This window comes from Rissa tridactyla, chromosome 13 (assembly GCF_028500815.1).
Source record: "Rissa tridactyla isolate bRisTri1 chromosome 13, bRisTri1.patW.cur.20221130, whole genome shotgun sequence".
In the NCBI taxonomy this organism is placed as follows: Eukaryota; Metazoa; Chordata; class Aves; order Charadriiformes; family Laridae; genus Rissa; species Rissa tridactyla.
This window is the reverse complement of record NC_071478.1, coordinates 7,339,780-7,356,552: the sequence shown is the minus strand read 5'-3', so window position 1 is coordinate 7,356,552 and position 16,773 is coordinate 7,339,780. Positions and strand designations below refer to the sequence as shown.

The 16,773-nt window shown below is 41.1% G+C and overlaps 1 protein-coding gene across 2 annotated transcripts in view; it reads right to left on the bottom strand.

Moving 5' to 3' along the window:
- The window catches only part of TMEM132C (transmembrane protein 132C), a 222,453-nt gene extending 206,803 nt beyond the window's left edge, over positions 1-15,650 (bottom strand). For both annotated transcript variants that reach the window (XM_054220006.1, XM_054220005.1), the window contains exon 1: positions 15,160-15,650. Coding sequence is in view for 1 of the 2 variants with exons in the window: in XM_054220005.1 (XP_054075980.1) it covers positions 15,160-15,235 (76 nt within the window). In the remaining variant the exon portion in view is untranslated. The remainder of the gene's footprint in view (positions 1-15,159) is intronic.
- Between the last annotated feature and the right edge of the window lie 1,123 nt (positions 15,651-16,773).

Sequence of the window (16,773 nt, the reverse complement as noted above, 5' to 3'; positions counted from 1 at the left end):
TACTAAACTCCTTTTTATCTTTCTACAATCTTTGCTCCTTCCATGAGATACAAGTTAACCTGAAAACTTATCCAGCGCGTCTGGCTATAGCAAGAAAAGATAAAGGAGGGATTCAAAAAATGGAGTCCTGAATGCCAAGGGAAGTTTCAGAGGTAACATAAGATGCTTAGAACCAGATATCCCCTGCCTAACTTCCTTCAGTAGTTTGCATTTGCCTGATGAGGACGATTCTTGTAGTCTTTGAAGGGTTATTAAAAATATGTTCTAGGATGCTGCCACCAACACTGAGTATGAAAAACAGTGACAGTCACAGAGGCTGTTTGTACTCAAAAATGCCAAAGCTCCTCTCTGTATACATTCAGAAGTTAAACCCACACTAAGCCTGTTACATCTACACACCTTCCAGCTTCTGTAACAAATGAAGCTGAAGTCCACAGACAATAACCTCCTTCAGTACAAAAACTGGGATGTTTTCCCAGGAAGCTATCCATCCTGTGTACAAAATGAGACAGCAGTCCCGTAGATAACCACCTGTTCCTTAACCCTTGTCATGCCCCGAGATTGCTTCCTCCTGCGTCCAGAACAGAGGAAGGAGGCATTCTGAGAGCATGCAAGAGCCTCTGTGACTCTGCCGCTTTGCCCTGGAAACTGGGCCCATGATGGCTTATGACAGTTAAAGAGGAACATACCCAAGAAAATCCGTATGCAGCTCTGGCATCTGAGATGCAGTGTGCTCCAATAAGACAAGTTTTTCAGAATAATGCTGCTGCCACCCTCTCAATTCTGCATTAAGAATAGACTAAACCCAATTTTCAGACTTAGAAGTCTGGCAACTTTGAATAGATTTTTCATGGAATTAGACCAAACGCTATACAGCTTCAAAAATATTTTTATCCCCTTTTTTATGTGCCCTTTTTAATGCAGGAACATGTTTGCAGGAGTTATCTGCCATCATGAATCTTACTTAGTAAAAATGAATGCTAGCATTCATATATCATCATCACTTCAAAAAGAGAGATTAAGAAAAACACCATCTATCTTTGCCTCTAACAGTGAAAATCACAGGATTTAACCCAGCTACGGCTGCTCATGGAAATGATTCTAGCTGGCTAGAACTCAGGATTTCTAGCTGGCTTTGTTCTCTGAAACAACTGAACCACTTCACAGAAACTTTCCCAAATCAGTCAGAAAATATGCAGCATGGAAAACTTCAGCTAAAACTGTTACAGCTTGAGAAAGTCACATTTTAGAAGGGTGAAAAGTATATAGTGAAAAATGTTTAACAGTTAATCTAGATGTGATTTTCTGCTATACAGATATCTGCCACTTTTTAGACAGAAAACTGTGGTTAAACTCATTTTTTACACTATCAATTCAAACAAAAAAAAGCTAACCCAACTTTACTGCGTAACATTGATCCAGGAGGAAATATCACATATGCAATGAATTAGACCACAGACCTTTCATCTCAAACTGCTTTGAAATGTTGCTTACTAAACCCACTAGAGTTCATTTTTCCAATGAAGAAAGATTTCTTCACTAAGTCTTCACATTGTGAGTATACCATGTGGTTTGGATTTTCTGTTTCTTCAAAACAGTTTCCCAAGAGCTCACACTGTTTGATTTCATTTTCAGTTAAGAGGAGCTAAAGTCTGAACTCTGGTGAGACAAATTCAAAATTACAAGGTATGGAGGGGGTCATATTCACCCTGTACTTATGTAGAGTCCTATTTACTTTTGTGCTATGTTAGTATAGAATTTAAATTTCAATGTAAACCCAAGTATATTTCTTCAAAGATGATCAGAAATTAACAAAATCATAGGCTGGCAACCCACAACTCACTTTCTAAGAGGGTAGAAGGCTGGATGACATAGAGTAACAGCTTTGGATAACCAAACCCCCAAAAGATAGCACAGAAAGGGGAGCTTTCCAGATATGTCCTTTAACATTTAATGGACAGAAATACTAACTAACTGGTGTTTCATTATTTTTCAAGTTTGGGGGATTTTCTGTTGTGTGTGTGCAACTTCAGTCACATAGTCCAGATTCATCCTGCATAACTGAGGCACCTAAACCTGGACTTCACTTGTCTAAGACTTTGGTGATGGAAGAATAAAGGCCCTTTTGGAGTCAAAACATCACATCAATCTGAACCACCCTGTGGATGCATTTCTTACTCTTCTGTGATCACAGGAACATAGAGTAATTTGGGATCTTAACTCATATACTTAAGTTAGAGTTTAAATCTTTGCAAATGGGGATGGATTTCCAAAGAGTGCTGACCACTTACCAGAAGATATAGACCTATGTACTTTTTCAAAAAAAAGTCTATATGGGTTGAATTAATTTCACCTATACTTACACTGCTATAATATCAATATCTATTTATAGATAAGTTGTTGTCCCCACCATGGTCAAAGATACAGACAACACTTTCAGCTGAAACGAATCATCTTACTCCAAAGCAGACATCTACATTTGGTTAGATGAATCACCCTGTGGAGCACCAAAGACCATTAACTAGATCACCAGTAACAATAACTGGAGCAATAATACTGACACTCCAAAATCTAGTGAGTTTTAAGCCCCAACCACCAGTGAGAATTAAAATATCTGAACTCTGTAGTCTACTAATGAAAGTATTGTCCTTTCTTTCCACCTACCCTCCTTTCATATCGCTCAGCTATACCAGATGGAAAGAATACTAACATTCATGAGTACTTACCATTACATGAGGGCAGAAAGCACCACACAAGCTATTATTCAATAAAGCCATAGATGAAATGAACAACTGCTGTGCTGACAGAACTTTGACCAAAACATCTAAGCTTCTCTCTCTGCCTCCAGAAACTCTGTGCAGGGCTACAGCAAGACGCAGGGTAGAATAACTGAAAATTCTGGTTACATATTATTGTGTTAGTTTTCACCCCCACAGGAATCAGTAACCAAGGATAAATATATTTAAAATGCCTCTACTTGTAACAGACAAATAATCTGGATTAAATGTACTTAAAATTATTTGAACAAATGGACTCTGATGAATCATTTTAAGTATCCTCCCATGAAGGATGTTGAAATATAAGTATTTGAGCTGCACCTATCACTTATAAACATAGACTAATTAGCAGAAAAAAAGAGAGAGATTTCCAAAAACACTTCAACTCTGACAGGGTCTAGCAGCTCCAAATTATATATGGCATACTGAACTAGCTCCCCTCTTCCAGCAAAGGAATATGTAAATGCTGTAAAAGAAGAATTCGTGCAAAACTATTTTGCCTGTGAATGTCCTCTTCGTCAAGTCTGGTTCTCTTCATAGGAAGAGAAATCGCATGGTAAAATGAGGTCAACTGAAGACATTTTACCAAGCAACCATGAATTGTTAGAGATATATATAGAGAGAGAGAGGGAGCGCGCGCAATATATATGTGGGTTGAAATCTTGATGAATGCCAGGACTCCTACTGAAACAAGTAGTACCAGGATTTCACCTGCAATATGTAGGGCATGACAGAGTGCCCACAGAGCAGAATTTGCTTCATTACAGAAGAGCAGAACTTGATCAGCTAACAGCTTATGCCAGTGTCTTGGCAGTTGTTTGTGTACAGGTTCTAACACTGAAATCTAAACTGCAATTTCAGAAAAGTCCATAGTCATAAAACAATTAACTACAAAAAGTGATGAGAAACTAGTAAGCACTGGTGACCCAAGGCTTCAATTTGGTATACTCTTATTAAATAAGAAGTGAAGAGAGTACGTGCAAGAGCCACAAAGTACAAACAAAGGCCAGAACATTTCTAAAGTTTAAGTGGGTTTGGACTTGGATTGGATTGAATCAAACCGTTGGTTTGATTAATATATGAAGTTGAGAGATCCAATTCAGGGTCTAGGTCAGGATCCAAAATTTTATAGGCTCTCAGAACTCTAGATTCAACTCCAACTCTACGCATCTGTGCTACTGACAAAAGTGGATCCTTTTCCTCTCCCCAAAAAACCAAAACCAAATAATATAAGTACTCTTCAAATAAACTATTTGCATTTTGTGACTTTCCTGAACAATATTGCCTAAAGGCATGATTTTTACCTCAAATCAGTTCTGACATTACTGCACTACACGATCATGTTTAAATGTCGTCTGATGATTCCTATTTAAAGTGCCACAGTTTCATCACTACAGCTAATTTAATTCTAAATGAATTTTCAGAACCAAGACTAAAGTTCAATGGGAGCCTGAAGCTTTGAGGACTTGTGAAGCTTTGAGCCTGAAATATAGTGATATCGAACTTTAATCCGTGAAATAGCCAAGGCAACACCATGAATCTATGGTTCTTTGAATATTGTATAAATTAATAAAGAAAGACCTTCCAGATGGGCATTGCACTATAGGTGTTTCCAGACCAGCATTTGTCTTTCAAGACCAGTCAGCATCCTTTCATCTCCAGACTGCTTGTGACACTCTAAAGGAAAAAAGAGAATATACTAATTCCATTATATCGCACACAATTGGAAAAACTCCTTGTAGTTTGCTGACATTCTGAAGCACAACACATTAGCTTATGGAATCAATATGAAAATATGACTAATGTGCACCTCCAGTGAATTGCTGAGTACCATCATACAATACTAATCTTGTATCAGAGTGGCTTTCTCCCTGGGTAAAAATGAAACAGTAATAATTCACATTATTGTCTAATCAGTTACAGATATTATTGTAAAAAGAACTTGTAATTTTACCCCAAAGAAGATAATATTTTTTCTAACCACATTATGATAACAAAAAGGTAACGAGTTACTATAATCATTCCCATTTTACAGATGAACATATTAAATCTGAGAGGTTACCTAAGCATTCACATTGGCACATACAGCTGGAGAGAGAACTAAAGAAGAGAGGGAACCGTACTTAAAATTTCTTGCTCTTCCAATTAAAAAAAAAAAAAAAAAATCTCTTTTCTCACTGAGATGGAATGACAAGAGGGCATGCTAAACAAATATATGGGGAGAGAGTTCTCTATTTCCAAATTCTTTAATAGATTACCTTCTGAAATTGTCAATGGGATGATTACAAACAACAAGCACAAAGGCATTTAAAACAGTATGAGCTCAATAGCATCTCTCATAAAAGACTGTCTTTTTGAACACCTATAAAAGATAGAAAAATATAACGATTAGTCACTCTGCCAAATAAAACACAATTATTTTTTAATAGTAAGTTTTGTCATTTAAGAGACTAAGATTTGAAAATACATAATAAAGACTTAACAAGAGAGACACAAGAGACCCATTCAAGAATACTCACAAACTCACGTAATGTCACACCAGCTTTTCCAAGAGGCACAGACTTTACGCTTACGTTAGCTACGTGCAGCTCCCTTTGGCTATTAGTGACAAAGTGTGTCATATAGAAATACACTGAACAAGCATTCTATAGCACAGATGCTGTGTCCAGAAAACACGAAGCCTTTTCGAGTTGTGCAACCCATACTCTGTATGACTCAAGTCCAAATCCCAAATTACAGGCACACACACAGAGAAGCATCTTTTTCCATCTAAACAGTTCAATACAGCACACCTGGAACTGTGAAACACATCATCAAGTTTCAGACTACCTACCAGAATAGCAAAGCAGATAAGAAATCCTAAATTAAACTCATCATTAAAAATCCGGAAGAGTGAGGAATGAGAACCTAAAGTTACTAGGAAGTATGACAAAGCATAATACAAATTGTTCTTCTACAGGTTCTACATGAAACTGTTGCAAAACTGAAACCCTCATGAGTTTTCAGGCTAATGCTATTCACAAGCAGGTATCCACTCTCACTAAGGGGCAGCCAAATTCAATCTCCCTCTTCCCTGATGTTCGGACCAGCGAAAATCAACAGGTACTGAGAAGTCAATAGTATATTACCTTCTCCACAGTAGTTACTTATTGTATTTGCTACTCTCTATTTCATGCCACCAGAGTGATAGGTCATTTGATTCTACAGAACAGAAACACATATTCTGGCTCTTTCTACAGAGATATGAAATTAAAAAGAAAAAAACACCACATCGAGTCATGCAAAAATGAATCATGTTTAAAAGAATAACAATCATAAGGTGTAATTACTTTCTCCACCAGCACATAGACACAACCAACCAAGCAAACGCTGGAGGCGAGTGTAACAAACAGGCTATAACAGCCCAGTAAATACAGGCCACTGCTCAGTTAGGTTTCACTGGCTCAACACAAGTCTAATGGCATTGTACAATGACTGACAGAGTAATTCAGCTGCAGAAAACAAGAATTAAAATCATTAATTAATCATTAATTTAATTAATTTTTCAAAACCCATACTCTAGCAGCTATGTACTTCTATACCCATTTTGCTCAAGCCTGAATCCTGCTTTCCATCAACACATGGCCAAAATCCCTATAAGCTCCCCAATATATTTCTCCTCATTTTGTCATTACAGTTCTAGCCCCAGCTTCATGTGACATTCCCTTACACAACCTTGACCTTTCCTCAGTGTTTCTCTCCCAAGGTTTTCATCTTTCTGCAAACCCTCATCCACACTTTTTCCTCCACACCACCTTCTATAGTCACTCTTCCCCCTTATCCAGAAAGCCTGATTCTCCCTCCCACCTGTCCCCAAACTGATTCTTGTCCTTGCCAATGTTCAGAGCACACTTTCCTGCACTATATTGCTTTTGCCCATTTCACTCCCCACCTTTTAAGCTCCAGCTTTTTCCTTTCTTTATTCCAATAAGCGGTTTCCTTTTCTAGAAGTCTCCCCTGCAGCTAGGGAAGGGGATGGAGCACAGAGAGCACAAGCATGGCCACTGTCCCTACCCACAGTTCTTATGCTTTATCCAGGTCAGGCTTCCACAGTGAAGATCTGTAATTGCAAGGAAAGTAGAGCTCACCCTGATATGGCATATGCCCAGTGCATAGCAATTTTCATAGAATTCAGCTGTAAGGACACATCAAGTCTTTCCTTGTCATAAGCAAATTCATTCTTTCAAATGTTGCTAGCTTGACATCCCATCAAATCAACCCTGGATTGTTTTCTCAGCAATCTCACAAGTCTCCTCCTGGCAAGTTTCATCGGGGTATCAGTTCTTCTCAAAGAAGCGGTCAGCAACTATTTTTAAACTAAGGAAAATCCAGTTTCCCCCCCCACTACCTCTGTTCTTGTAAACCACTGAACTCTTGGCTGAAGTTTTGGAAAAGAAAAAAAAAATGTATTCAATCTGAGGCAGATGCTTGGCATGGAGTATTTTAGCTGAAACAGTTAATGGTTGGGGAATTTATAAGAAACTAAACCCAAACTCTTTTAATGGCAATTCTAATAAGAAGCAGTGCTACCAGTCCTGTGCAAGAAAAGTTGGGGATTTGGGCTTTTTCTTTTGTTGGGGGGTAATGATGGTGTGTATTTGCTTTGGTTTGAGTTCAGAAAAATAGTTTTAAGTTAAGCATCAAAAGGGTCATTCTACCTGCGTGAGGCAATGGTGATACATTAAGCCTCACTTCTATTTGCTCAAAATGATACAGAATCAGCAAAATGAGAAAAAACACCCAATACAGAAATCAAAGCTGTGTCATTTACCAAGTGCCTCTCATGTTCTCTAACCTCTCAGTGTTTAATATCCTGCATTGGATATATACTGTAAGCAACTCCCATAGCAATCTCTTTTTTTACTATAGTATCCCATGAACAAATTAAAGCCATACCCCTGCAAGTGCTAGGCTGCAGTACCCTACTCCTTTACACTGCCCCTCCCCCACTGGGCCCATCCTCTTTTTTTGCTTATGCAAGCAGTAAATTGATCCTAAGGTGATACGAACTTACCCTTCATTAAAAAAAAAAAAAAAAAAAAAAGGTATTTTATGTGCTTTATCTCCCTGAAGCAGTGAAGCAGCTTACAGAGGAATTAGAGGCATGCCAGAGTTGGCACAAAAAGAGGACTGCTCAGTTTGGGAGAGGGCAGAAACCTGGCAGCATCAATTTACGTTGGCTCAAGCTGGTAAAGAACTGCACCCTCAGGCAATACGACTGGTTGGAAAATGGAATTTCACAAGGACAGAAACTAACATTTTGAAGTTTACTTTCATTCTCAATCAGAAGAAAAAAAAAAAGTTGTTACGTAAAGTTAAAATGCTTTTCAAAAGTCATTTGCAATGACAAATCTTTTATAGCCGTTACAAAGAGCTCGTTCTTTTTTGTAACATCAAAACAGTATTATAGAAAAATACTAGTGATATGCTCTATAGAGTACTATCCTATTATCAGTTTGTATCTGAATACATTTACTAGAAGTCAAAGTGATAGTTTTACATTAAATAGCTAGCTTTACAAAAAATATTAATTATTTTAGATGCAAGCACAATTTTAAAAGTTGTTTTGTAAATTATATCCATTTCAAAAATATTTTCAATTGAAGAATTACTCAGTTGAAAAATTTTATCAAGCAAAAAAATACAACAATTACATAAGTAACACAGTATTAGATGCATTGGTGGATATATTTCAACATCTGTATTCTGTGATTGCTGTTGCAGTTGACGAGCAGAATTTAGTGGACCAACCCCCTCAGCAGTATCATGGGATATCAGCTTACCTTTTTTTTTTTTCCTCTTCACACGCACAGAAACTGACTTTTAGATGTGCTCAGGAGACCATTAAGTCTTTTTTTCCAATCCAAATGCATAAACTGTTTTTCAAAGTCTTTTTTCATAATTGAACAAGCTTCCCATCCTTTACATTTTTACTTAACTGCAAAGTTTTCATATAATGTCAAATTCCTAACCATTGTTTTGGGGCTTAGTGTTTGCTTCATCATATTGAAAAGGGAAATTCACTTACAGTCTCCCCATGCAGCAGATTTGTGCTTCATGATCTTAAAGAGGAACATACAGCTAAAAGCACCAAACGCATAAAGTCTGGTAGCAACAGACATTAATGTATTTATGATAAAAATATTAAAAATTTCACACCATCCTTCTAAAAGATTATAGAAACTTCATAACAAATGTAGAAGAAAACAGTAAATATTATAGGAGAAGAAAGAGTTAACAAAAAGGTGTTTGACCTTACACATGACACTTAAAGCACTAGCAGATGTCAAAACCAGATTAAATTTTTACTGCAGTATATAATAAAAGAAGTGGCCACTTAAGGAGACTTGTCTGGCTGTTTACATCTGTCAAGCTGTTAGAAATGCAGAGTTGTAAGAGAACACTTTTGATAATGACAGTAGAACTATGATTAGTGTGATCTGTGTTATTCAAGCAAAAGAAGTGCCAGAAAAGCTTGTCTCCAAGCACAAAGTTACTGACCCAAGATGTCAGTGATGCAATAGTAAGACATTAGCACATTTCTTAAGCGTAGTGGCAAAGAACCACTTAGTCAAGATGTACTTCCCTAAAGAAAAGTTCACCTAATTGACCAGCGCTGCAAAGATGCCTGTAATTTTAGTGATGGGGATGACACTTTGTTTATGGAATTCAAGCTCAACAGATTAATATGCTTTAGAATAGCAAAGAAAATAGAAGAGTAGACTCACTGGGTCATTTCACTAGATACAGTTGAAAAGAAAAATGGTGACCTGAGGCTGTGTATTGACCCAAAAAAACGTGAACAAATAGATAAAGAGAGAGACTATTTCCATTTGCTAACTAAAACAGACACAGGCACTACTGGACTGAAATTATTTCCAAAGCTAGATGCATCCGCAGGCTTTTACCAGATACCTCTAAGTGAGGAGACTGCAGAAGCTATGAACTTTCAATGCACCATTTGTCCGTCCCTGTTTCAAAGGGGTCACATCTGTCACTAGAGCCTGAGCCAGTCCACAGAACACAAAACAGTACAACTGCTTGAAGAGCTGAACACTGTGAAACTGTTTTGCCAGGGTACTGAGTCTGTAAGGAAGACTGAACAAAATATAAAGGACTCAGGCCTGTAAGAGCAAGTCAGGACAAGAGTTTGAACTAGACAAAAGCAAGTTTTCTGGCCAGAAAGTTACTGCTTATCACTATGAAGGACACAGTACTCAAATTTCAGCCAAACACCTTACATTAACACATTATAGCATCACAAAATATTACCTGTATTTGTATCACTGTGGCATTTAGATATAAAGTAAATAAAAAGGTCCCACTGGACAAAGGGGCCAAACCAGGATCATGTCTTTCACCAATGAAATGACAATCACAGTGGATGAGAGAGGGAGAGAAAGAAGGAAATCACAGAATCTTCATGGTTGGAAAGGACCTTTAAGATCATCGAGTCCAACCAAACAACCTACGATCTCTGCCACTAGAGCATGCCCTGAAGCGCCACATCTAGACGTTTCTTAAATACCTCTAGGGATGGTGACTCAACCACCTCCCTGGGCAGGCTGTTCCAGTGCCTGACCACTCTTTCAGTAAAGTAATTCCTCCTAATATCTAATCTAAACCTCCCCTGCCGCAATTTCAGACCATTTCCTCTGGTCCTGTCATTATTCACTTGGGAGAAGAGGCCAACACCCACCTCTCTACACCCTCCTTTCAGGTAGTTGTAGAGGGCAATGAGGTCTCCCCTCAGCCTCCTCTTCTCCAAGCTAAACGTGCCCAGCTCCCTCAGCCTCTCCTCATATGACCTGCTCTCCAGACCCCTCACCAGCCTGGTAGCTCTCCTCTGGACACGCTCCAGCACTTCAATGTCCCTCTTGTACAGAGGGGCCCAGAACTGAACACAGTACTCGAGGTAAGGCCTCACCAATGCCGAGTACAGAGGCACGATCACTTCCCTGCTCCTGCTGGCTACACTATTCCTGATACAAGCCAGAATGCTGTTGGCCCTCTTGGCCACCTGGGCACACTGCTGGCTCGTGTTAAGCTGGCCGACTGACGAAAACAGCAGGCCAGTGGTATTCCTGACAGTAGAGACAAGGACTGATTCCTGCTACACAGCTTTCCTAACTAAACTTTTTCCTAACTAAATACATTTTCCTCTTCAGTATCAAATCTACCTAGTATACAGTAAATGTCTCCTTCGAACTGATGGACAAGTATTATTTTAAGTCACCCACAATATGTTTTCTTTCTCTTACATCCTCAGTTTAGCTTTTTTAACATCCATATTAGATGATTTTCAATTACTGTCTTTACACACTTAAGTTCTTTCAGCTTGTTGCCATTTTACTTGCACATCTTTTATCATAATATGCTTTTTGTCTCTCTCAGAATAGCTAGGGCACATCTAGTGGAGCCTGCCAGATGTGACCTACTGCCAAAGTCTCAGTGTGGCAGCACAAACTTGCAGCATATGACTAAATCAAAGGTCTACCAAAGCCTTGAAGAAAATTGGGATTCAGCACAAGTCTCTGACACCTCTTCAATGTCATGATCATATTCTGAAGATTTCAAACTTTCATTTACTTATTTGTCTCTTGACTAAGTGACTTAAGTAGGCATGACCCTAACCACAATTACAAACAACAGCTCAGACAGATTTACTGCAAAGGGGCACTACCTTGAAAACTTTACCCAGGAAAGTTTGTATACCAACACTTCTAGCAAATTTGCCATTATTCATAGGGACTTTCTAGCTATTCCTTACAAGCTGCCTTTCCGGTGGTGCTGAACTACTGCTTTCTCAGTGGAGTTTAAAAAGAAAAACACAGAACTAAATCCCAATTCTCAATAAAATCCCCATCATTTCATCTCAATTAACAGTTTGTCAATACTTACTAATATTTAGCCATTTAAGAAAACATAATGGTGTGCTATTTATTACTTCATTTTGTACAAATACTTAGTTCCCCAATTCAAGAGTATTTTACTAGGTAAGTACAGTGTCTAATAAACTTTAAGATCCACTACTGAATATGAAAACAAAGTAAATTAGAACGTTAAGAGCATTATCTCAATTTTGAAAGTGTTATATCCAATAGAGAGATTAGCCACTTACAAAACTGCATGCAGTTATAACTTAACATAATGCAAGTCCCTGCTGTGCTCTTAGCTAGCACCAACATGATGAAATTAAGAAAAAGAAAATTTAGGAAGTTTTCCGTAACACTAGGGTATGCCATGCTACTGAATTTTCAAAATAAGATATAAAACAACCCCTCACTGCTTGAACAATTTAAAGTCAGAATGAAACAATATTCAAAATGAAAAACCTCAATCAGTGTGCACATCAATGTAACAAAAACAAGGACATATTGCATTACTGTGGTATAAAGAAGAGCAGAACCAAAGCAGGTGCTATACCAACCTATGCATGCATAACTGTGTTTGCATCTGTGTTCAAACACTACTTAAGTACCTAAAATTCTGGTAACTCCATGCACCTTTAACATCTGCTCATGTTCAATACTTTCTTGCACACATGTACTTCTTGTGCAACTGAATCAATCCTCTAGCTGTGCATCCTTAAACTCTGTCTTAGGACTTACTACATTCTAAATTTCCAGTTTCTATAATTCTTGTTCACAGCTAATATGAAATTGAGTATTAATCTATGCATTATAAAGTAAATCTGTACACTTGTATCTGCATTTATGCTCCGATTCAAGAAAACAATTTAAAAAAATATAATCTTACTTCAAGCTCATGAATACCTCCTATTGGCTATCAAGAGGCTTAAGCACATGCATTAGCACTTTGCTGAAAAGAGGTCATTTCCTGAAAGGAATATATATACACTTGGGATTTACTTATGTAAATATCATTTCACACACATACATACCATTTATTGGATGCCGGTTCCCTAGGAGGAGTGTAAAACATGTGCTTGTACCTAAATGCAAGAACACTTTTACACACTGACTTTTTATACATCCTGGTCTGACTAGAGGCATGGCTCAAATTAAATGCCAAGCTTCTTTCTTGAGTTTGAATGAATTAACATTATGGCCAGATAATAACCACAGCATAATGGCACACTGATGCCTAAGGCAAGATTTCAGGAGAATTTCTTAGAAATTCAGGCCTGATAGGAGATGCTAATGAGTTCGGAGAAGTAAATATAGCTCTTTAAATAGCAAATGACAACTTGTCTATAATAGTAAGTTTCTCAGCACATTTACAAACGTTTTCGCTTGCGAGCTATAAAGTGACTTTCATTTAGTTGGACTTTAGCTCTCAAGAACAATCACTATCCTAACACGCCAACAAAAAGAGTGCAAATACACAAGGGGAGCGCAAATGAAATGCTTGTTAAGGCCTCACAAGGAAACCATACAAACACCTTATTTAATAAGTTTAATTAACTGGCTCTTTTGTAAATCATACTGTGCCCAGCAATGCTGAGAGGCAAATTCCCTGCTCAGAAGCTCTGATTTTCTTCCCTGAAGGAAAGTAATATTCTCTCTTTTTTTTTTTTCTGGAAGAGCACAGCACAGAAACCCCCAGCAGCTGCTGCGAGCAGTGGCTAGCTGTAGCACCACTACCGACTTTTTTTACAGCATGGCTGAGTCAACGCTGACCCAGGTTCCAGTAGAGAGAAACGGCTTAATGAGGTTGGGTTGTTTATAACCTCTCACTGTAGCACTTTCTCCTACCCTTAAGCAGCAGAACCTACTTATTTCTCTTATAAATATTTTCAGATAGAAAATGCCCATATATTGGTGCCTAACTCAACGTATTAAGTCTAATGCAAATGCTTATTGGAGAAGATGCATTTGTGACTGTCAAAGCTGCATGGCAGAAGAGACACACTGCCCCAGAAAAATGCCAGACCCTCTTTACAAGTCTTAATCTCATGCAGTCTCTGAAGGTGAGCACGAGGCTAATACAATTCTCACCTCCAGGCTGCAGCAATCAAAACAGAAGCCCGTATTTCAGATTCTTCACATCAGCACTTTCAGAGCATGTTGAGTCACTGGGATGTCCATTAATTTTAATGTACTATATTAAAATGACCAGCATTAAGAGGCCAGGCAGTTTTCCGCCAGGTACTTTGTTTTCCCTACCAGGGAAGCTTTTCCCGCAGGGTGGGAAGAGTCCCTTTATAAATTGCTACTGATTCCCCCTTTGCTTCAGTCTTGAGATACTTCTTTATATCTCACGGCTGCCTCTGCAATCAACTACCCTTGGAGAGAGGTTGGCAGGACTGGACCAAACTAAACAGTGAAGAGTCTTTTATTAGTAATCTTCTTATGTCAAACAGCACCACTAATATCAACAGGACAAAAGGCAAAAATATTTTTTTTATTCCTAGTGATGGCAACAGCATGAATCGCGGAGAGCTTAACAAGTTTCCATCCATCCGTGTCCTGTCCCCTCCACTCCCCCCAAAACAGGGAGAAGGATATGTTTTTAGAAAATATCCACAACTATCATGGTCTGAGCAAGAAAACAAGAAGTGTTGAGACATGGCAGTCACCTACTACTCTGCACAGCAATCCCTGTTTGTATCATGCACAATCTGCATTCCTGAATCACTTTAGAGATTTGCGTTTGTCAAGGAGACTCTGATCACAGAAGTTCAGCGATGAGAAAAAACAGCAGATCATTCAGATGACCTCTATGCTAAGACAAACCTGTTCCTCAGCTATCCCTTTAATCAAGATAACATCTTGTCCAGTCCAGGTAACAGGGCTTCTATCCAGTCTCTAGAGCTACCACTGCACAACTCCAATATAATTAAAAGGACGCTATTCCTAAACACTGTCATTGCCCTCCCTGGTGCCTCTTAACAGCTTTCATCACTCCCTATACTCCGTTCCAAGCTGGGACTGGGACACCCTCTCCCACAGAGAAGATCCCTTTAACACAACGCAATAATTAAGATACACTTGTAAATACCATCGTCGTTGAGGCAGAAAGGAAACTTTCTCATTTTAGTCAGATACAAGCTTTCCTACCGTTCAAATAAACAAGAGAGGGGGGAAAAAAAAGGTGGGGCGGGGGGAAGTGGAAAGCGAAATTTTTAACACAGCACAGAGAGACGGAAGCAGGATTTAAAGGAAAAAAAGAGGCATGTGGGAAAAGAAGGAGGAAGGAGTAATTTAGCCCGCACGCCGCTACGGTGGAAAACAAGACACTTGCTTCGGAAGGAGTTCGAGTCGCCGCGAACCAGCCCGGCGCAGTCCGCAGGCGATCAACTGGTGCCTCCAGGAGAGAGCACCCGCCGGCTCCCCCCGCAGCCCCGCCAGCGCCCGCCGACAAGTGCCTCCCCGCTTACCTCCGCAGAGCAGGGCTCCAAGAAGCAGGCTGACAGCCGGGCTGCGGGGCCCGCCGCCCCGAGCAGCCCCCGCCATGCCGAGAAGACAGGGACACGTCCCGGGCGCGGCTCCGGGAGGGGGGAGCTCCGCCGAGGCCGCTAGCTCTCCCCGCCCGCCGCCCGCTGCGGGCGCGCCATCGCCGAGCCTGGCCGGCACACCTCGCTCCGGGGCGCCGCTCAGCCCTGCGGCGGGCTGCCGCCCATCGCCGGCTCCGCTCCTTCCCCTCAGCGCCGGCGGGCAGCGCCCATGGCGGGCTGAGGCTGACGGGGCGCCCCGGCCCCGCCGCGCTCCCCGGGCAAAACTTTTCAAGCGGGCGAGCAAAGGGCGGGGAAGATCCCGCAGCCGGGGCGCAGGGGGGAGCCGGCGGGGCTGGGTCGTCCCCCCCCGGCCGCTGTCTGGCTGGCTCTCTCCCCCGCTAAACCCCAGCGCCCTCCGCTGCGGCTCCGGCCGGCCCGGCTCCCCCTGCCTTTATCGCGGGGCCGCCGGCAGCCGCGCGCAGACACACTTTTCCCTCAGAGGAGGAGGGAGGGGGGGGGGGACCGTTGGGCTCGAGCCGGCGGCCGTTGGCGCTCGCGGCGGGGGAGGGGGGGGAGCCCTACCTACGGCCGCCTTCAGCGCGGGGCGGGAGGCGCTGAGGGGAAGGAGACCCCCGGGCGGCGGCTGAGGGGAGGGCTGCCCAGCACCCGGCAGGGAAGGGGCGGGCCGGACCCGGTGTCGGTCCCCCTGGTGCTGACCCCCCCCGGCCCGCGGGAGGAGGCGGACGAGGTGAGAGGGCTGCGAAGGGAGAAAGGGGTTTTGCCCAGCTGCCATAGCAGGAGACGGGGGTGCGAGGTGGCCAGGTTGGGGGCCGCGGGTGGAGGTGAGGAGGGGGACACGGGAGCCAAGGGACCTCGGGCGCGGCTGGGCCCGGGGACTGGAGAAATCCCCATCCGACATGAGGGACCATCACCGACCTCACCGCCCTACTGCTGGACCCCTGCTTTCTAAAGTCCTGCTGTAAAGCGACACATATTAAAAACAGAAAATCAAAGGAAAAGAGCCTTACCAAAACAGGAGTCTTTATCACGCACGTTTGCTTCCCTCCAAAGAGGGGGAAGCCCACGGCAAGCCCTAAAACAAAGAGAGCGGCTTGACCCACCTGGATCTCGCCCAGCTCCAGCCCTGTTATTGCCTCCTCATCCTCTTGTTTTTTCTTTTCCTTCTGCACACTTCTTCAGTTCCATCTTCCAAACATAATTCATAGGCCATGTTTTTATTCTTATTCCTTTAATTTGATGCTTTCACTTGGGTATCCTGGATAATTTCGGCTAGCATATCTTCCTCTTTCTTGTGCCAAAAAATGTAAATATTTGCAGCCCAACAGTAAACGTACTTTTAATAATCTTTGTTACAGCTGTAGCACACAGCAAGTAAAGTACAATTTAGTAAGAAGCATTGAGTATTTGAGGTATTCTAGCATAAGAAGCATTGACTGCAGAAATCACCTAAGCAAGGAAAAAACCTTTCCCCCATGACAAAATAATGCCTTAAAATGGTAAATTTTTTTTACAACCTACTGCTTTTATCCTGGGAAA